Raw genomic sequence first — 21,493 nt, 5'->3', positions numbered from 1 at the left:
AGTCAAATGGAGTGACGTATATCTAATAGGGGCACTTTCAATGCAAATTGTTTTGCATACCAATGTACTAAAATGGCATCCAACATTATAAAAATAATGCAATATATGTATATATATATATATATATATATATATATATATATATATATATATATATATATATATATATATACATATATATATATATATATATATATATATATATATATATATATATATATATATATATATATACATATATTGCATTATTTTTATATATATATATGAATAATAAGCGACACAAACCCTGTTTAAAAGGTGTTGGAGAGGTCAAATTACTTTGTTATTTTCCTCTTTTTTTTTAAATAATCCTCAATAATTGTCACATACTTCCCGTCAGATGATATGATTTGGCCTGATGGTGACGATGCCTTACCAGAGGAGGCCCAAGCCCTCATCTCCAGCTTGCTGCAAACTAACCTTCTAATAAGGCTTGGCACAGGTTTTCATTTTTTTAACAATCTCTTCCACCTTAAGCCCAGTTCCTCAGTGCACAATGACTCACGGCGTTGTACACACATGTTTGTTAGGTGGAGCATTTGAAGTAAAGGAGCACCCATTCTTCACCGAGCTGGACTGGAACAGTTTGCTGCGACAAAAAGCAGAGTTCGTCCCTCACCTGGAGTCGGAGGAAGACACTAGCTATTTTGATAGTACGCCACATCTCTATTAGGACATGCAGTGAATTTGTCACGAGTAAAGAACGTTCAAGTGATGACAGCTCATATATTTTTTACTGCCTCTGCTAGCACGCTCCGATCGTTACCACCACATCAACACGTACGACGGGGACGACACCAACGATGACGAGCCGGTGGAGATCAGACAATTTTCCTCCTGCTCCCCTCGATTCAGCAAGGTCAGAAAATTCCGTCTTCTCCCCTATTTATCTCTCTGAGCTTGTTCTGTCTGTCACTTATTTTAATTATGGTGCACCTTCCAGCTGGGTTACCGCTACCTTGTCACACTCATTCAGCCACTCTGGGTAATTAATTGAGAACCGAAACACAAATGATGTCCCACTGTGATCTAAACCTTGTGCTTTGGTTACTCTTAATATTCATGCCCCTCATTGTTTTTTCATTTTTATCGCCCACTGAGTCAATTTGTCACAATTTACCTCGTAAATAGATCGTTCGTACATCTTCATCTTTTTTGTTTTCGTTTTACTCTCTTTTTTGCTGCTTTTCATGCCAGCTGTGTTGGATGAAAAGATACTTAGAGGTTGCTATCATATTTGTTTGCGTGGATGATTTAAGTGTGGGGTTGTGTTGTTCAACATTTTGTGTAACGTTGTGTACGTGTGTACGTTGTCTCAAAAAAGACTTACTCACCTAAGTGTCTATTCCATAATTATAGAGCTTTGTTTTCGTTTTTGGAGCCTTGCTTGTAACTAGGTAAATGGAAACATCTTTCGCCTATTTTTTGAGAGATTTAGTGACTTCAAAATCATGTTATTATTATTTTTTTAGAGTCCATTACGCTGAGTGTGAATGAGTGAATGGTAATTTATCTGCATGAGTACCACCACACTTAGTACCACAATCCATGTGTGGATTGATGACCCTTGTGAGGATAAACTGTACGCAAAATGAATGAATGTTTTTTTTCGATCCCCACAACTATTAAATTCAAACTCTTACTTAACCCTCAACAGGGAAAGTGACTATATTTGCTCATTTAAAATTTTAACTGTTGATATTATAGCCTTCATTCATGACTGGAAAAGTCATGTGCCTTCATGTGGACACCAGGTTTTTTTTTAACTTACGCAAAAATATGTGGATGAAAGGTCTCAGTTATAATTTATTATTAACCACTCTTTTTTTATATTTGAAATACAATGAGATATTTATGGAATATAACAAATAGAAATACACTGAGTATTGCCCCCAATAACACTCTTTAGATTGATTTGTATGTATATATTTTTCATAGACTTTAACTATTAAATAAGTAAGTTAGTAAATAAATAAATACATGAATAAATATAGAAATGAATAAATAACATAATATATATATAATTTATTTCTATATTTAATCATGTATTTATTTATTTAATAACTTACTTATTACCTGTCTATGTCTAAAACGCCTTTCCTATATCTGCATTCTCACCTTCTTGCTACTGTGACAATGAAATTTCCCGAATACGGGATGAATAAAGTTATCCAATCCAACTAATTTAACTAGAAGCTCTGGCTCTTAATGGTAAAGTTGACATCTCTAAATGTCCAACTCATTTTGACTGGAAGGTTTAGAAGTGAATGATCTCTCCCTCTCTTAGCCAAAATAGATCAATGGCAACCAATGAATTTAATGATTTCCCTATAAACGATTCAGTAATAAAAACTAATTGAAGCAATTGACCTATTAGCACCCCGTGGGCCAAAACGGGTAAGTGAGCTCTGATTATGTAAATCAAGTGTTTCACAAGTGTATTTTAGCATTTGACATCCCTTTGCTTCTGAGTCCTCAGCTGTTCCTTGTTTCCATGGTGAGATGAACACGTCCCTTCCAGTTTGTCTTTATTCACTTCTTCCACTTGTTTTCCTCCCCCACACACGTTTCTGCGACACCTAATAAGCAGTGTGCATGTTTAGTTACTTGTTCAGCGCTGGCTTCATTAGTCATACGCTTTATGAGACTTTTTTTCAGCACTCAATTTGATTTTTGTGTTATACAAGGCACCCAAGGCAGGTGAATCAACTTTTAACATATTGTAAAGGCAATGTTTTAATGAGCCGCTTGATGGTTCACTCGCCTGATTTCAGTGTGGGCAGGCCAAGGCTCGATTCCCGCTGGTGGTGGTATGATTGTGAGTGTGAATGGTTGCTTGTGTAGAGCTCTGTGTGCCTGACAGTTGACTGGCGACCAGTCTAGGGTGTAGACTGCCTTTTGTCTGAAGTCAGCTGGGATGAATGTTTTAATGAACATTTTTTGTAAATTTTGTCATGCTGTTGCAATTTTTTTTCAATTTTGGACCCTATTTTTATTGGAACCTTAGCTTCTGTAAGTTTAATTTTGAAACAAAAACCTCTTGTGTTGGTTGATGCTTGGTGATACTTGATTTGCATTCTAATAATCAAATAGCTAAGCGCTCGCAAAGAATGGACCTCTCTCTAGGCAGCCAAATTTAAAGCGTCACCCATAATTTTGACTATTGTGAGCTTTGAGCCTTTCTCTTTTCATCATCTGAAATTTGAGTGCAATAGGCTAATTTGTTATCGAGTTAAATAAATTCGCTTTCTGATCTTTGACCTCATTACAAACAAAATTAATCACTTCTTGCATTTCATATTACAAACATATCCGGCCGGCAAATCTGATCAAAATCCCTTTATTCATATCTCGAACACAAACATACAGGCATACAAACAGACCGAATTAAAGTCATAACCTCCACTTTCCATAGGTTTTGCCTAACGGCAGAGTTAATAAATAAAGACTATTTGAATGTGTTTGTATTTTATTAAAGATACAAGAAAAGTGTATGCATTTGTATGTTGTATCCTTCATCGATTATAATCGAAACACTCAAAACGACTACCATTCAATAATTTAAAAAAAATAAGACAATTTTACACATTCAACCCTCGCTTAAGAATCCAAAGAATCTTGATGAATCAAAACAGTGTTATATTGACCTATATAGTTAATTTCTCTTAAGAATAACATTTCCAGAAGCCCATAAAGTATCATCAATATTTTATTCTGTCCAGACTACTGCCCTCACATTAACATGGATACGATATTATATTCCAAAAAGCTGTTGTCCATATGTCCTTACTGTTGCCTTTGTGTTTTTGCAGGTGTACAGCAGCATGGAGCATCTCTCTCAACTGGAGCAGAAAGTTTCCACCTCTGTGCCGCGTCGGGAGCACAGGGGCTCAAGGGAGGACAAGGTGACCAAAAGAGAAAGCCTGGGAAGCTTCAGTATGAGGGACAAGAGTTGGAGGACCGGATCTCCTGAAATGTAAGTCAAGTAAAAGCATTGTATCACTTTCTCTTTCACTGACACGCAATTTGACAATATGTTGAAGTAAAAATTGCGAGTGAGCTAAGTTAGACGATCTTGAAGTGGTCTTTTTTTTATTAGGGTGTGTTGATTAACCTAAATCTCTCTACTTGTCTCATTAAAATATACAGTATGCTTCTTAAAATAATGATTATAGGTAGGTTTTTTCCACACAACTACGAGTGCTTCCTTCATGCTTGAATGCAGACATTTCTTCTTTGCCCCTCTTCTGTCCCGATAGGGTTGAATAGAAAATTTAAGAGGTTTCTCATCACCGCAGGGTTTCCATTTTTAACCCGACGACATGAAATATTCAAGACGATCCCTGGAGTTGTTCAGCATAATTCTGAAGCGCCACTATGGATCTGCTTGTCACGTTTTAGATACCTGCTGGTTCTAACCATTAAAGTATTAAAGATAAGCATAAATATGCAACTGACTGACTTATTAGATCTTATAACCCCATTTCAGTCCAAAAATAAGTCTTTCAGAGTCAAATTAAATGAATCATTCATACATTGTGAAATCAAACAAGAATGAACACATTGATAAGGTGGCATATTTATTACGTTACATATTGGATTTTCTTTTTTTCGTGGCATGTATCTGATTCATAGCTAACATCTCTAACACTGGAGGCCAATCTAGGCATTTTACTACATATTTTGTCTAAATTAAAAAAAAAGAATCGTAATAATGCGGAGTGAGGGCTATATGAACACAAATCTAATATTGTATTTTGTCAAATATGGTTCTAGAGCAGTAGTACATGAAAATAAAATAGTCAAGGCATTTGATTTGAAAATAATTTGATACAGTCATGATGTCTGTTCATGAATTATGAGGAAATTCATTGAATTTCTATTGAACTTATTCAATCAAGAAATGCCTGTTTTTGTAAGGTCACATTTTCTCACATCTGTTTTGTTAATGTCCTTTAAGTGGCAAGAATACTCCATTGGGAAATATACTGTGTTGTTAAATCTTTGTAAAATGATCAACAAACAAGTCATGAATTAGTTTTTAGCATTCGATGTGACCTACAATTCAAGTTTGTGGGATTTTGAAGCAAATTAATTCATATAAGATTGGTAAATGCTGTTAACGTGTGATCTTTTCATGGTGTTCTACGTAGGAAACGCCTTTCGTGCTCAGAGTCGCTCTACATGGAGGGCGACGGCAGTCCTCCATTGGGTGCACGCCGACGATTTTCTGCGTTGATGGACACACATCGTTTTGCTTCCCCCATTGAGGGTGAACCTGAGTTTTCGTCAAGGCCAGCCCCCATCAGGGTCCGGGGAACTTCTCTTGATGGGACCTGTATCCCATTAACCCATCACTGGGAGGCGAGGAACAGTTTCAAAGAGATCAACGGGGCAGGTGTGTGCTAGAGTGACTTCATTATCAACTTTCAACTGGATTTTTGAACACTGTCAATGTCATTTTTTACAGACAAGTCCCCCAAACAAGGAGATACACCAGGAGTTGTGAGCATTAACACGTTAGGTCCAGTTCCTGGAGCAGTCAGTCGCGATGTGATGACACCGCTTTATGACCCTCTCGGGGCCCGGGCCACCAATGACCTGGTCCTTCGGAGGACACGTCACTCACATTTGTCTGGAGATGGAGAGAAACGAAACTCCAGAGCTGGCAACAAGGTCATCAAATCCGCCTCGGCCACAGCCCTGTCTGTCATCATACCATCTGGTGAGAATGATGAGAAAACATAAGCGTCTATTTGTCGGGTTCCTTTAATTGTCTTGCAGATTTTTGGTCTTGAGTACAAAGTGTTTTAAGTTTGATAAATAAAAACATATCTACATGCACGATGCACATAATCTATGAAAGATAAAGCACTTAAAAATAAAGTAACATTTTAGCAAAGAGTATCTGATATCTAAATCAAAATGTTAAGATTTTATTACTTTTGAAAAAAATGCAAATTAAATGGGAAGGGGGTTATAACCCTGTTTGGACTCTTTAAGTTAATGTGATTCCCAACTTATGTACTAAATAAGAGCCCATTAGTTGTGAATAAAAATATATTTTTAATTTTCTGTCTTTGCCAACAATATATAGTGACAGGCATAACAATGAGTGTTCTTCCCTTTTTTATGGAAGTAGAAACATCATTTATCTGACGCTTCTTCTATGTCATCTCTAGTGGACCAGCATGGTGGCTTCTCCCCATTGGCTAGCCCCATGTCCCCCCACTCGTTCTCCTCCAATCCCTCTTCCCGGGACTCTTCGCCCAGTCGAGACTTCTTCCCGGCTGTCAGTGTGCTGCGCTCGCCCATCACCATCCATCGCTCGGGCAAGAAATACGGCTTCACCCTCAGGGCCATTAGGGTGTATATTGGAGACAGCGATATCTACAGTGTCCATCATATAGTCTGGGTGAGAAATTGCTTAGATTGTGTGATGTTTTTGACTCCTTGCGGAATCCAAGTTTAGCAATCTACTGTATGGTTTAATTATTAGATTAGATTAGATAACTTTATTCATCCCGTATTCTGGAAATTTCACAGTAGCAAGAGGGTGAGAATACAGACACAGGAAAAGACATTTTAGATGTAAATAAATAGATAATAAATGAGTTAATTAATAAATAAAAATATAAATAAATATATAATGAATATATAAATAACTATATAAATACATATATGAATATATAAATAAATATATAAATAAATATATATATAAATAAATAAGTGTGTTGTTAATTATTGTTGTTGTTAATTATCTCATTAACTCGCTGCCTGCGATAAACATCCAATCGAATGGCCGCAATGAGTTCATTTTCAAAAAAATTAACTATTTTTTATAGAGACTTACTATGCTTTTATTTGTATTTGAAGAAACTGTTTTTAATTGATCCTTACAAAAACATTTGAGAGTTCATCATTTGTATCAGGCAAGGAAAGAGTCGTTATTTTAATACAAAACTAAAGTGTTTAACACATTCCTATTTTAACATGTATAAATAACCAGGCACATGTGTCTGTTTTCAATACTTAAACTCAGCCCTTGAGTAATCAGGTTTGCCCTTTATAATATCTAATTCCTTTAACAACTTATACCACTACAAACTAGCCCTAAAATGTCTTTAAACTGAGAATTTTAGCAATTGATGTGTCTTCATTCTTATTCTTGTCAGCATGTGGAGGAAGGTGGTCCCGCCCAAGAAGCTGGTGTGTGTGCAGGCGATCTCATCACTCATGTGAACGGTGAGCCGGTCCATGGTCTGGTCCACACTGAGGTAGTCGAGCTTATACTCAAGGTGGGAATGACTTTTTTTTTTAATGACAATTTATGTTGATTGCATTTTCTCAATCCTCTTAGATGTAAATTTGCATATATTTGAAATACTTTAATACCCATATTTAAGAGCTGTTATTGTTCTTGTGATTAATATCTTGAAGCCATTCATCACTTTATAAATAATGTACTGGTTGTAATCCACATAGAGTGGCAACAAGGTGACAGTGACAACCACGCCATTCGAGAACACCTCCATTAAAGTGGGCCCTGCCCGCAAGGCAAGTTATAAGTGTAAGATGGCCCGAAGACACAAGCGGACCATGGTCAAAGATGGCCAGGACAGGTGTGAGCCACAGCTTTATAGCTTTAATAATATATAGTACATTACAAACATACATGATTCTGTCCCGCGCCTCCTTTGTTTTTCCATAGTAAATTTCACATATGAAACTAAATGGTTCCAGCCACAAGATTCTTGAATGTCCAGTATTGAATCTGAAGCATTATGTTTCATAATTGATTGTCCTGTTGGCAAGTAAATGTGTGACAATGTTAAATAACTGAATAACCCGTGTTGACTTCCTCAGATGTTATAAAAAAAATGTTAATCCTGTACTCTCTATCCATGGCGCAGTAAGAAGCGGAGCTCTCTGTTCCGAAAGATCACGAAGCAGTCCAATCTTCTCCACACCAGCCGCAGTTTGTCCTCCTTGAATCGCTCGCTGTCCTCCAGCGAGAGTCTTCCCGGCTCACCAACTCACAACCTCTCCGCCCGATCTCCTACTCAGGGGTACCGTTCCTCGGCTGAGCCGTCATACCTGGGTGCGTTTTTAGAACACGGTGAACCCTTGACTTCCCCATTTGCAAATTCACCTATTCATTTTTTATTAACTATGGCAAAACTTTTGTTGAAAAATTGCCAACAAACTACTTATACATGCAGTCAACACAACATTACTTGTTTACCAAGGTCTGTTTCTAAAGCCAAAGTCCCAAAAGTCTTTATTCTTCTCAACTCTGAACTTCTGAAGGCTGCCAACTATATAAGTCACACCAATAGCGGCTGTCAGTCAAAAAAAAACATGTAGCACCTGAGTATAAGTCACAGGTGCAGAGAGAAACAATAAAAAAGTGCAACTTGTAGTCTCCAAAATATGGTAGTAAGAAAACTTCATCATTCACTATCAATGTTCTTGCATTGCTAATCCTTCTCACATTTTCTTGCGCTAGGTGCTTCATCTCAAAGCAGCTCTCCAGCATCCAGCACTCCAAACTCCCCTGCTCCTTCCCAGCACATGAGGCCTAGTTCCCTCCACGGCCTCTCCCCGAAACTCCATCGCCAGTACCGCTCCGCCCGTTGCAAGTCTGCCGGAAACATTCCCTTATCCCCTCTGGCCCATACTCCTTCTCCCACCCAGTCCTCACCTCCTCCATTACCGGGCCACACCGTTGGAAGCTCCAACACCACTCAGTCCTTCCCCGTCAAGCTCCACTCTTCTCCCCCAGTGGTTCGTCCCAGACCGAAGAGCGCAGAGCCCCCGCGCTCGCCCTTACTGAAACGCGTTCAGTCGGCGGAGAAGCTGGGCTCGCCTTTGACGCAGTCCAGTACAACAGGAGGACTCGGTGGTCCGTTGAGGAAGCACAGCCTTGAAGTCCAGCATTCTGAATACCGCAAGGACGCCTTCCTCTGTGAATTGGGCCTCCAGAGTCTGCTGGAAACAGATGGGGAGAGTTTGCCGCCTAATCCCCCACCCCTGCCGAGCTCCTCGTCCTCCACGGTCTCAGAGACTCGCGTACTGAAGCCTGTGAGGAGATTAGGCAGGCAAGAGTCACCGCTCAGCAGGGAGACGTTGCTCGCCGGCAGAGATAGGGAGGAAAAGGAGAGGGGAAGGGAGAGAGAGAGGGAGACCGGAGCCGAGTCGGTCCTGGAGAGACTGAGCCGGGTTGAAGCGGCGGCACTCCAGATGTCCTTGGCAAGACGGCACCAAACAGAGCCCTCGAGTTCAAGAGCGAGCGGAGAAACCACGACTACGAGCAACGGTACCAAAACAGCAGACGGTCTAGATGCACACAAGGGCTCTGAGAAGATCACCCAGCGCCCAACTCCCAAGCAACTAGACCTCAAGGCGGCCAAAAGTTTGCTTTTCGGTTGTAAATCGCCTCAAGAGCACTCTACAGAAGGTAGAAGGGAACCAAAGCGGGAGGGAGAAACTAATAACAGTCCTTGTGTGCGCAAGAACTCTGCTGCTATAACTGACAAAATCGTCAACACTGCACTGATGGGAAGTCCTCTCACTTTGCGGAAAGCCTTTAAACCGTCAGCTGTGGGGGACTGCTTGAGAAAATCCGACTGTGGTGACTCAAGAACTTCAGATCTGAGCTCCAAGAGCCCTAAATTGCCCACTCGGATTCTTGCACCCGCGGTCCCCCCGCACGGTCCGCAACTGAGTCTTGGCAAAGTCAGACAGGGTCTCGGGCCCGTCAACTGCTATCGCGGAACCCTGGACTGGGACGACAAATGTCGCCTGGAGGTTCTGGAGGAACATTCGCCTTCTCCCTCACCTTCCCCGACCGCGGTCACGCCCTCTCTCTGCGGACCGTTACTGTGTAAGTCACGGCCCGTCTCCCCCGGTGACAAGACGAGCTTCGTCAGCCAACTGACTACCGTGGCCAAGAACGTGCTGGGTCCAATCAAGCTGGGCTCGCAGGAGGGCTCCAGGAGCAAAGAGCAGCAGACTAAGGCGGCAGATGACAAGCAGGCAGCCACAGTGGGAAGAGCTGACCTAGCAGCGGGTGGTCGAGGACCGGCGGCCGCGGTGACGCATAATCCCGCGAGTTCATCTGCAGAGAAGACACATCAACCAAAATGTGATCCCTTAGCGGAACTGAAACCACAAACCTAACTGCCTTCACCAGAGGAACAATGCAACACAAGTCAAGCACTTAAAACGTTGTACATTCCAATTTTAGATCTTATCAAATCTTATTTATTGATTCCAATCATTGACTGATTCTACTTTCAACCAGGATGGCAAAATCCACTATAAAAGGTGCATTAACTTTTGATTATTTTAATAAGAAGATTCTTAATGTATCGTGGAACACTTTATCAGATATTTATGTGTGAGTCCACGTGGATGCATGTCTTATGGTATGTACTCTATATGTAAAGTAGGCATAAGACGGTTGAAAAGTGCTTTAGTCATCCAAACCGAAGACCAAATTCAGTGGCTCGGTTTCGTTGTAAACTCTGGTACGGTTACTCCTTTGCATCATACAAGATGCGCCAGATCCGCCAAGCCATGATTGCACTTGTTTATTCTCCATGTGACAGTTTGTTTTGGCCCAGCGGATGGCGCTGTCAGAGGGTGTCACGTCTCGCGTGCGTGCACGCTTGCGTGAGATTGGGCCTATATTGATGATTCTAGCACTGACGGCGCTCAGGCTCAGCGCTTATCTCCCCCTTGCAGGAAGACCACTGCCACCCTTCTCCCTCCCCTATGATTGAAGCCCTCCCACTCATGCACATACACTCGCTTTGCCACTGGAGGCAGCCATGTCAGCAGCTGATATTGATGTATTTTAATCCCGAAGCCCATGCTCTATGAAATGTATTTCCCTGAAATAAAGCCAAAGAGTACGCACAGCGCTCAACACAGTTGATTCAGCAATGACAAACGAAAGGAAATAAAACAATAGGTCACCCATTGTATTAGCTTTGTGGCTCCTGCCGAATACAAACAAATGGCGTATGCTTGTGTTTGAGGGCACGTTCACAATAGACAATCTGACTGTGCTCAAACATGCTAAGGTACCAAACCATGTCAAATCTATGGTAAAATTGGGCCAATGTGAGTATGTGTCAAGGCAGGGTTTTCTTGAGATTGATAGAATCAAATGGCATTGTTCCTATAGTCAGTGTACAATATAGATTCTAAACTGAGTCCAAATTTAATGTATTTTTTAATTGCTCTAGAACTGTTTCACAGCTATTGTTTGCCATATGTAATATTTCCAATATATCCCATCTTAAGTATACAAGGGACAGGGGACACCTAGTATACATGACCTTATGTAAAAGATGGTTGCTTGTATTTAAGTGAGCAAATCGCGCAAATGTTTAAACACAAAGAATTGACTCTGCTTACCAGCGCAGCCTATTCGTGACGTTCATTTTGCATATAAACAATGACTCGAACACAGGAAAGTCGAAATTCTAACTTGTATTTACATTTTCTCCATTATTACATATTTGGCAAATGAATTACATTCTATTTTTTCAAGGTTCCTCCAGTGGGGTTAGAAAGATGTTCTCTCTCCCTTTAACTAAAAAGAATTGCCGGTATGTTTGATTTAAAACAGTGAAATGTGCTCACGAAAGTTAGTAATTCTGATTCTAGCAATGGCACAACTCTTAATTTTATTATTCATTCAATGTGGCCTTTTGAATTAACCAGAATGACTGAAAACACGTCAAATAAACAACAACGTTGCATCAGTGCAGTGTGATATCATGAAATGATGACATACAGGACATGCTTGGCAAAGAGTGGAAGCGATTCAGTTTGGGACATCTGGTCTAGCATTAGCGTGTTCTTCCTCGATACACAAATACACAAACAGAACATGAGCACATGCACAAAAAAACGAGTTCATTTGAGCCCCAAAAAAGGAGGAAGCATGCTGGCAGTTGTGTATGTAGCATAAGGAAATGATTTTACTAAAAGGGCTCAATGGGTAACAAAGGGTCGGAAGTGTATCAAGTAATAGGGTTATACGTATGTAATAAAATATATTGTGATGTAAGGTAGCCAAAATATTCATGTTGCTATATAGTGTTTAATGTCAATCAGAGCAATGATTGCATTCATCTCCATATAAGTCATAACAGTAGCTAGTCAGTGTAAATTATGCAAACTGTGCGAGTGGCAGTAGGACTAAATCATCTAACTTTGGTTGTGTAGTGCATTTTTGATTACCACTGAACTGCTAAAATTTGATTATTTTTAAAACATGCAAATACGTAAACAACAGCTTTTGGTTAGACAACTAAAGGATGGAATGGAGGACACATGAAGGAACATCACTGGGCCGTCATCCAAAAGCATTGTGTGTCCTTTATTAATTGATTTTGGTTCACTTTTGATTTGGGGATTTCACTGTTTACTTACAAATTTCCCCTTCTGTCTGGGAAAAAAATGCATTACAGTAAGGGTTCATGCAGTTCATACAGTTTGGTGTGTAATAGTGCTGCACTGACCCCCAGTGGTTTTAACATCAATCAATGAAATGTGCAATAACTGCGATTAAATAAAATGAAGGACCTCTCATGTGGTACAAAACAGAAGTTTGGTAGATGCAGGCTGTATTAAACAAAATACATAACATTTTAGGACTGATGGAAAACATTTATATTAAATATACTGTACAGATCTGAATTTTATATGTTCATATAATTTCAGTCCCAGCGTAAAATCATTAATAAAACCAACTGTCATGATTTACTGCTTTTATTTCCACTTTCAGGCCTTTCAACATGTTAGTGTTTACACTAGTGTTACACATTTGAAACTGCAGAGTTATTTGAATGCACTTTATTGGAAAAAAAATGGTTGTGCGTTACTCTGAGGAAATATTACATTCCTGAGTTTGATGATTTACTAGAAAACATTCCACTTTTGGCTGTTCACTGATAATGTATTTATTTGTACCTTGATTTTTATTTTGTTTGTGATAGACACCTGAAGTGCAGTGAGTGGAATAAAATGTGGAGAGTTGTTCCTGAATTTGCAATATTGTTATGATGTGTTTAGCAGTCAGCACATTTGACAGTCATGAATGCCATTTGTGCTCATATGATTAGATGCATTTTAACAGTGAATTTTACAAATTTGGATTTTTTTCCTATTCTTAGAATATTAAATCTAATTTAATTGCACTAAGTACAGTGATGAAACAAAAACGTCTTGTATGGTGAAGTAATTAATAGGGACTCTGGGTGTTATGTGCAGGCTTCCACTAAATGGAAAAAATTGGGAAAAAAATCACTAATTTAACTGATAAAATTCTACGCAATGTTAAACTGAATTAATTTGATTTTTTTTGTAATTAGGTCAGTATATTTGTCAAATACAGGAAAGTTGTATATTTCATTTTTATAATATATTGTATATATATGTATTGAATAATTTAGATGTGTTTTTCCTCAACATCTTTAATTTCATTTTTTATTTTACAACTTTTATTTGAATTCTCTATGTATGTATGTATTTGAGCTGCACGTATTTATTACGTTGAGTATCTCTCAAGATAATAACGTTCCGCTTCAGGTAAAATGATTTTGTAATACGACTCGATATTAAAATATAGTGTTGTTCGTTCACATTTTTTTCAGTTGACAAAAGATTCATTAATTCATAAATTCCAAAACAGAGAACGTCTTTACTATAGGGAACACTTCCACTGAGCTCACTACTATGCAGCGACAACGGCGTTTCCATGGTTACACCAACATTCATGGTACGTCAATCCAGATGACCAATAGAAGGCGGGCATGAGATTCGTCCAATCACCTCACACGGAATCTGCGTCAGCCAATCGCATTGCACCAAGGAGAGCTGTCAGGAAGTAAGGAATGAAAAAAAATCGTGTTATCGTTGTTTTGTCAAGTTTCCTTTGCATCTCTGAAGTCACTTGTTTTGCAATAGACGAACAAGTACAATATTCATAGAATCCTTTTTTTTGTTAAAAAATTAGTGAGAATACGGTGGGTCTGGCTTGATCGCTAGTCGGTTTACACCGACTTCGCTAATGCTAATGTCGGCTGGTTTTAGCATACTACCGCAAATCAACCAAATAGTCGGTGAGTGAGGAAGAAAATTACCAAAATGAGCCTACATACTACAAATGGAAAAGTCTAACAGGTATGTACCAACCTAGTCAAGTTCAAATGAGCTGGTTTTGTTTGTGTGTCAATTTGTGTTAAGGTTAAATGAGTCGATTGTTAATTTCTAATGTTTCCTGACACCATAATAATTCCCTGTCCAGATCATGTCATTGCTAAAATGTCGCATTCACTATTAAATTAGTAGTAGAATTGTGTGTGAATTGATGAAGATTAAACATTATCGTCAGCTTGGTCGGGCATAGTTTTATCTTGAGTCAAATGAAAGTCTCGTGATGTACTCTAATACTACCACTGTATTTGATGTTCCTTGTTGGGTAGGGGAAGTCACAGCGACTTTACAGAGTTCCCATTGTTGTGCTATGTTGTGGGTCCAAGGCACATGCCTGGAGATTGCATTTGATTCTGCACCCATTCATACATTTCCTCAAAGTGTTAGTAATACAATAGTATGCTTATGTGATGTGTCATAACCCCACCCCATCCACACACACACACACACACACGCACCTCCATTAGTGTGTTGTACCTGCTTGTAGCGATAAAGTCATTTTATATTAATGTGCAACTAACGAGAGCAAAAGTCACCCTATATGCGCTAACTGTAGTTAGAGGAAAATTCAACTAATGTTAGAATGACAGAACTCCGTTGTTGAATTTGTCTGTTTTGTTAAATGGTCAATAAAACAGTAAAAAATGTAAATTAAAAACAATATATTATGAAATAAAATCTATTGAATGTTATACTTTAAATACGGTTGCCTCACTTTTAACACCCTCTTGGTTGATGTATCTCTTGTACAAGGGGTCAATAGTTAACACTTCCTTCAACCCGCTTTGTCTTTTCCACCTCCCAGTTGTTCTGTGTTACAATGAAGCCCTCCACAGTCCAGCTCTGACCGATCTGGGCCATGAACTCTGTTTCCCCTAACGCGTTGCATTACGCGGGCGGCGCAATGCACGATGAGATAGCGGAGGGCCGGAGGCAGCAGTCACCGGAGCATCAGGGCAACTTTGGGCACATACCTCCTCAGAGTCCAGATCCCGGCAAAGAAGCCAGTGGAGAGCCCGAGGAGCTAGATAAGCTCAAAGCCAAATTAATGACTGCGTGGAACAACGTTAAATATGGTTTGTCAAAAATTGTATCTGATATATTATAGTACGTGCACAATGCAAAACTCTGTTTCTTCTTGTTCAGGATGGACTGTGAAATCAAAGACCACCTTCAATAAGGTTTCACCAGTCACTGTTCTGGGTCACTCCTATCTGATCAACAGTGAAGGTAACTGAACATGCTACAGAAAGCCATGATTTTAAATAAATCTGATAATGTGGTCACCAGCCGATCATGCTGATAAACTATCCATACTAGCATTCAAAATGATAGACAATTAGTTAAACACAAAAACGTGTGGACGATCCAAACTCCACACAGAAAGAGATGAATAAAAGGCACACCCACTGGGATTTAGAGGCATTTGAAAGCCTGTCCAGAAATGCCAGCCTTAGTCACAAGAAGCTTTGTCACGTGACATATGATGACAAGAAAATAGAACCAAAAGAACACCCAAAATAATAAGGGGAAATAAAACTGCAGAAGCATAGTTTAGTTTATGAGATCGAATATCCTTTTCAGGAGACTGCCTTGTTTAGACTGTCAGCCAAAATCAGAAATGAAAGTACAGTCAACACATTATTGTTTATATTGCACTTTAGAAGCAACTTTATAGTGAAGCTTTAAATCCCATTATAGTTGCATGACAATAAAGGCATTCCATTCAATTCAAATGCACCTGCAAGAAAGTGCAACAACTAAAACATAAGACAATGTAATTTAGAGGCAAAATAAATCTTAACAGTATATATTTAAAGGCATGAAAGAATGGATGAATAAATAAATAACCAATTAGAAAAAAAGGTGATTAAGGAACATATTAAAATGTGTTAGTAGTACACAGGAAGGGAATGAACTCAAGCCATCGCGGTGTCTCCAAGAACCTTGGTGCCTTTGTCAAAAATGTTCTATTATACATATGCTCGCGCATGTGAATTCTGAAAATGAGCGCTTTCCCATCAGATCAAAGGGATTCCACAGATGCAAAAGCGTGTTTCGGCTGTCATGATAATAATCACATTTTTTGAAAAATGACACATAATTTCTGTTTGCACTCTCACCCTCTTCCTTTTTCACCCCTTGTGTCTCAGACCAAGTAGAACGCTTCCGCCTGGCTTTCGTGTCCAGGCTGTGGCTGACCTACAGGCGGGAGTTCCCTCAGTTGGAGGGCTCCAATTTGACCACGGACTGTGGCTGGGGCTGCATGTTGCGCAGTGGCCAGATGATGCTGGCTCAGGCCCTCCTGGTACATCTGATGCCCAGAGGTTTGTTTCTCAGTCGATTTTGCAACACTAGAGACACCTGTCCACAAACCACTTTTTCTGTTGCGTAGACTGGACCTGGCCAGATGCTCAGCAATTTACAGATGTGGACTTTGAAGTGTTGCGAGTACGCTCACCAGTGCGTGTGGGTGGCGTCCCCATTCCCTCTTTCGGCTCCCCTCGAGGATGCAACATCCCCGAGAAGGTGCCACCAAGTAATGCGATGCCTAGTTGCGCTCAGAAGAAGAGGTTTGAGCCCTCACGGGATCGACAAGCCGAGCCCATCCACCACAAACTACTCTCATGGTTTGGGGATCAACCGCCAACACCTTTTGGGGTGCACCAGTTGGTGGCAATTGGCAGGAGTTCTGGAAAGAAGGCTGGGGATTGGTACGGCCCGTCCATAGTGGCACACATATTGCGGTAAGTCTCAGCTGTTTTCAAAAATTGGAGTGAAAATTTGATGTGAATATATATATTTTTTGTGTTTTGTAGGAAAGCTGTAGCCAAAACTACTGTTATTCAAAACCTGGCTGTGTATGTGGCTCAGGATTGTACAGGTGACACTTTTCATGACCTAATGAAAACGTACATGAATAAGTATCTAACATGCTGCATTTTTTTTCCATCATTAATCTTATTTAGTGTACAAGGAGGATGTCGCACATTTGTGTGGACCATCCATCAGTCACACTACTCCAGAACCAGACAACCAAGCCTGGAAGTCAGTCATCATCCTGGTTCCTGTCCGCCTAGGCGGGGATGCGCTTAATCCTTCCTACATTGAATGTGTCAAGGTGTGATTTTCTTTTTGTGTTAAACAGTTAACGGTGGTAATCATTAAACCATTTTGAAACTCCACATTATGTAGTGCTTTCATAATAGCCCCTGAGGCACCAATAAAAACAGAAGCATTAACAGATTTGAAAAAAATCACTATTTAAAAAAAAAAAACACCATAGATACAATAAAGTAAAATTTTCCATTAATACAGAATTTTCTTTTTCCAGAACATCCTAAAGCTGGAATGTTGTATCGGAATCATTGGAGGCAAACCAAAACACTCACTCTACTTTATCGGCTTTCAAGGTGAGACACAGTTTCTTTCTGACACTGGCCAACAATTTCTTTATTTTAACTGTCTATTGCATGAGGTTTTTTTTTACTGATTCTATACAATTTATGGTTGGCCTGGGGGCGGGTTGGTTGTTTCAGTACCGAGTTGTGAGTGGGGGCAGCTAAGACAGCTCCCATCCCATCACCACCAAAAGGGGGCCGAATTGAAGCATATTACTGTGCCACACGTTTGAAGTGTCCAAGCTCAATGTATCATTTAATGAGCAGCTGTTACACCTTGTCTATGATGACTATGTCCGGGCTGTTGGCTCTAGTTGCGCCTATTTTTTCCATTGTATATAGATCAAAATAATATATGGCAAAATAATGAATGGTACCAAAACATTGTCACACCCCAGGCTTCCCCTTTGTCATCTTGCTAACCTTGATGTTGAGTCACATTAAACATTTACAAAGAAACACACTTTATTAGCAGTAGGATCAATATTTAAATGCCAATGGGGAAGCAGGATTCTGGAAACTACTGCTGTTTAACAGCTTTTATTGGCATAGTAACTCAATAGTGAATATGTCTGTGCTCTGTGCCCATGCCAGATGAGCAGCTGCTGTATTTAGACCCTCACTACTGCCAACCTGTGGTAGACATCAGTGAAGTCAACTTCCCACTTGAGGTCAGTTTAATAAAGCCTTTGCCTCCCAGTGCAGTTCTAGCGTCTGCCACGTTGCTTTTGGCGTGTCTGGATTTGGATTTCCGCTCTTGTGATCCCATCCGACAGAGACCAATGTGACTTTCACACTTGTTACAAGAGTGATCAATAAAGATAAAATGTTTAATCACGGACTGCGTGGCACATTTTGATCTTTTTTTAATCATTTTTTGTTCCTTCATTTAGTCCTTCCACTGTAGTTCCCCCAAAAAGATGCCCTTCACTCGAATGGATCCCAGTTGTACCCTCGGCTTTTATGCCAGGAACAAGAAAGACTTTGAATCTTTATGTTCTGCTGTTGATCAGGTAAGTTTTGTAATTCTGAAAATTTCTGACAGACCCAACCTACCGCTCCTCATTCACACAACTTTTCTGATATTTACAGCCAACATTTTATCCAGCCTGAGCCAAAAATATTGACCTGAATAAACACATGCTAGTGTTTAGGGCTACTACTCTAACCTTTGACAAGAATACAAATATGCAAAGCAACCCAACTGGTATCACTGAAGTCCTAATGGGTGAAAATGTATATCGTTTTTTTTTTAATTCAAACAAACTCAAGGATGGTGTATAAGGTCATACTTAATCTTTAAGGAGAATCGCAAACAGTATCTGATAGCAATCAAAGTTATTGTCTCAAAATATAGCTGTTTTCTTCAAAGCGTTTTCCAAAATAAAAGCGATATTTCAAATCTTTCCGCCAAGCTTAATCGTTTTTCCGCAGAACCTTTTGAAAAGGCCTCGTGACGTCTCACCCCATGAGATTTTACAGAAAGCACAATACCCAAAACCTGTTGTGGGTGGAAAATAACTGGGTAAAAGTGTTTCCCTTCTGCTCTTACATTTTACAGTACAGACGCTCCCCTACTTACAAACGAGTTAGGTTCCGAGCGATTGTTCATAAGTTGAATTTGTTCGTAAGTTGCTCAGTGCTATATTTTGTATTATAATTTATGTGTAAGGCCTATATAAGTATATTGAAGGTTTATATACGTACATTTGTATGTTTAAGGCTTGTATAAGTAACACACACTGGTTTGTACTGAAAAAAAAAAAATGGAGAGAATACATACAGTACTGTAGACATATATTAGAGAGCGAGAGATTTACTAGAAACTGGCCGAAAGAAGCTATCTAATGACGATTGCAGTTTTCTTTTTTCATCATAAATGATGCGGTAGCACTGTATGGCATCATTCAATTGATTTCAAACTTTGTGCAACGTTCAATATTTGGGTCCTGTTGCTCGATCTTTATGTTTATAAATGGTGCTGACGGTCGAACGATCAAGTTGTATTCGCGTGCAACGCTCACCACTTTCTGACGCGCATCAAGCTTCGTTATTATTGGCACTCATTTCAAATGTAATGGCTTGCCTCTTCCTTGCACCTCCTTCAATAGAAACCTTTCGCTTTTCACCAACAATATTCAATAATGTATGCACGAGATATTTAATGATACAAATGAAAAAGGTTCTTTGCGCACTGGAGATATGTTCACGCACTTCCGCATTGCAACGAACTGGGCAGAGGAAGGTAGATGCTGGGTGAGCTGAGCGCTCACAGCGCCAGGCGTCGGTATTAGCGGCGGAAAGAAGCACTACTCGGAAAAAGGCGCGCAATACAAAATCGAACTTACGAACATTTTTCGACATAAACGCAATTTGCATACATGTTCGTATGTACCGTTGTTCGTAACTCGAATGTTCGTAAGTAGGGGAGCGTCTGTATACTTTGATGTCGACATGTCTGGAAAACCTCATAAAATGGATTGTGATGATCGAGATTCCGTTTTCTTGTTTTTAAAATACTGGCATTTACATTTTTTTCATTGCCAAATTTAGATTTTGCGAATTACTAGGAGTACTGGGAACGATAATTAATTTACTGTAATCCGGTTGTCGTATCTGTTAATATAATTTATTCCTCCGTCTCGCCAGAAGTTGGACTTTCACATTCCAATCTGATTGAGTATTTATGATGTAAGATCAGCTTCCACGATCTTTTTACCCACTATTGCAAAGATAGCAAAACAGCCTTCAACAATTGAGTTCTGCACGTAGCCTTATTGCCGTGACAGAACACCAATGACTGCTAAACTTTTGTGTTAATACTTCATTGGTTTTCTTTGTCCTTGCAGGCCCTGTCATCCTCAAGTGAAAAGTATCCAATCTTCACCTTCGTGGAGGGCCAGAGTCAGGATTATGGACTGGAGGCGCATAGCAGTTACCCCACTGCAAGCCCCGCGCCACACATACTGCCCCCCGGCAAGCCCGCCCAGGTTAATAACAGACGAAACAGTGACGAGTTTGTTTTCCTGTGAAACTGGATAAAGTCAGTCTTCCCACTGGTGCAACCTAACCTGGAAACAAGAACTACTCTCCAATATGGATTATATAAACTAACGCGATCCATTTGTCCGTCGTGGCAGACACAACTGGACATGTCATGATAAAAACAAACCTAACAGGCCTAAAAATGTTATTATGTAAAATGACACATTTCTTTGTCAGGTACAAACTGTGTCATTACCTCTTTGTGTGTCTCCTTTGTATTTTTAGATCAGGGGTATGTATGAATGTGTTAGTGTGTATGTTTAGTTTGTGAGTTTTGACAATTGTAAAAGTAAAGTGAGTATTAAATGTTGGCACATTGAAAGTAAGAGGTTGAACTGCTGTCGAACTGTGTTGTATTTGCTAATCACAAGCGCACTGGTGATCGCATTCCTTATCTGCTGATCTTTATTTCACTCGAGGGTGTCACGTGATAACAGATTATTATAGGACACGTGGTTTCATTTCACATTCTGGGTATGTTAGCTTAGCCTTTGAGCTTAGTTTGACTGAGCATCTTTTTTGTTCATCCAGTATGTGAAGTTTATTACCTACTGCGATTTAGTTTGTCCTCATTAAACACTGGAATTGATATGTATATTCACTGTGTCTGTTTTTACTGGTCAGCATAGATGCTCCAAATGCTGACATTAAGTGTGTAGTTTTTTTTCAAAACGTTAAAATTGAAATAATAGGTCATGATAAGAGGAGGCCAAGAGTTATGCAATGTGAGGTCAGGAGATTTAACCAAAAAAAAACATTACATTTCCAGAGGA

General features: G+C 39.6%; 2 protein-coding genes across 5 annotated transcripts in view; both read left to right on the top strand.

The window, feature by feature from the left end:
- The window catches only part of mast1a (microtubule associated serine/threonine kinase 1a), a 49,776-nt gene extending 37,438 nt beyond the window's left edge, over nucleotides 1–12,338 (top strand). For all 4 annotated transcript variants that reach the window (XM_077604800.1, XM_077604802.1, XM_077604799.1 and 1 more), the window contains 11 exons: nucleotides 380–481; nucleotides 570–692; nucleotides 789–898; nucleotides 3,852–4,015; nucleotides 5,193–5,437; nucleotides 5,510–5,764; nucleotides 6,222–6,454; nucleotides 7,215–7,337; nucleotides 7,525–7,661; nucleotides 7,953–8,140; nucleotides 8,549–12,338. In XM_077604800.1, coding sequence (XP_077460926.1) covers nucleotides 380–481; nucleotides 570–692; nucleotides 789–898; nucleotides 3,852–4,015; nucleotides 5,193–5,437; nucleotides 5,510–5,764; nucleotides 6,222–6,454; nucleotides 7,215–7,337; nucleotides 7,525–7,661; nucleotides 7,953–8,140; nucleotides 8,549–10,221 — 3,353 coding nt within the window. In that variant the 3' untranslated portion in view covers nucleotides 10,222–12,338. The remainder of the gene's footprint in view (nucleotides 1–379; nucleotides 482–569; nucleotides 693–788; nucleotides 899–3,851; nucleotides 4,016–5,192; nucleotides 5,438–5,509; nucleotides 5,765–6,221; nucleotides 6,455–7,214; nucleotides 7,338–7,524; nucleotides 7,662–7,952; nucleotides 8,141–8,548) is intronic.
- A 1,561-nt stretch (nucleotides 12,339–13,899) lies between these two features.
- atg4da (autophagy related 4D, cysteine peptidase a) lies at nucleotides 13,900–21,315 on the top strand. The gene is made up of 11 exons (XM_077604804.1): nucleotides 13,900–14,241; nucleotides 15,080–15,350; nucleotides 15,421–15,504; nucleotides 16,428–16,601; nucleotides 16,670–17,021; nucleotides 17,094–17,158; nucleotides 17,244–17,395; nucleotides 17,609–17,687; nucleotides 18,270–18,346; nucleotides 18,569–18,688; nucleotides 20,525–21,315. The coding sequence occupies exons 2-11, from the start codon at nucleotides 15,134–15,136 to the stop codon at nucleotides 20,705–20,707; spliced, it is 1,503 nt and encodes a 500-aa protein (XP_077460930.1). The 5' UTR covers nucleotides 13,900–14,241; nucleotides 15,080–15,133; the 3' UTR covers nucleotides 20,708–21,315.
- Nucleotides 21,316–21,493: the final 178 nt, after the last annotated feature.

Source organism: Stigmatopora argus, chromosome 7, assembly GCF_051989625.1.
Source record: "Stigmatopora argus isolate UIUO_Sarg chromosome 7, RoL_Sarg_1.0, whole genome shotgun sequence".
NCBI lineage: Eukaryota > Metazoa > Chordata > Actinopteri > Syngnathiformes > Syngnathidae > Stigmatopora > Stigmatopora argus.
This window is presented reverse-complemented; position numbering and strand designations above follow the sequence as displayed.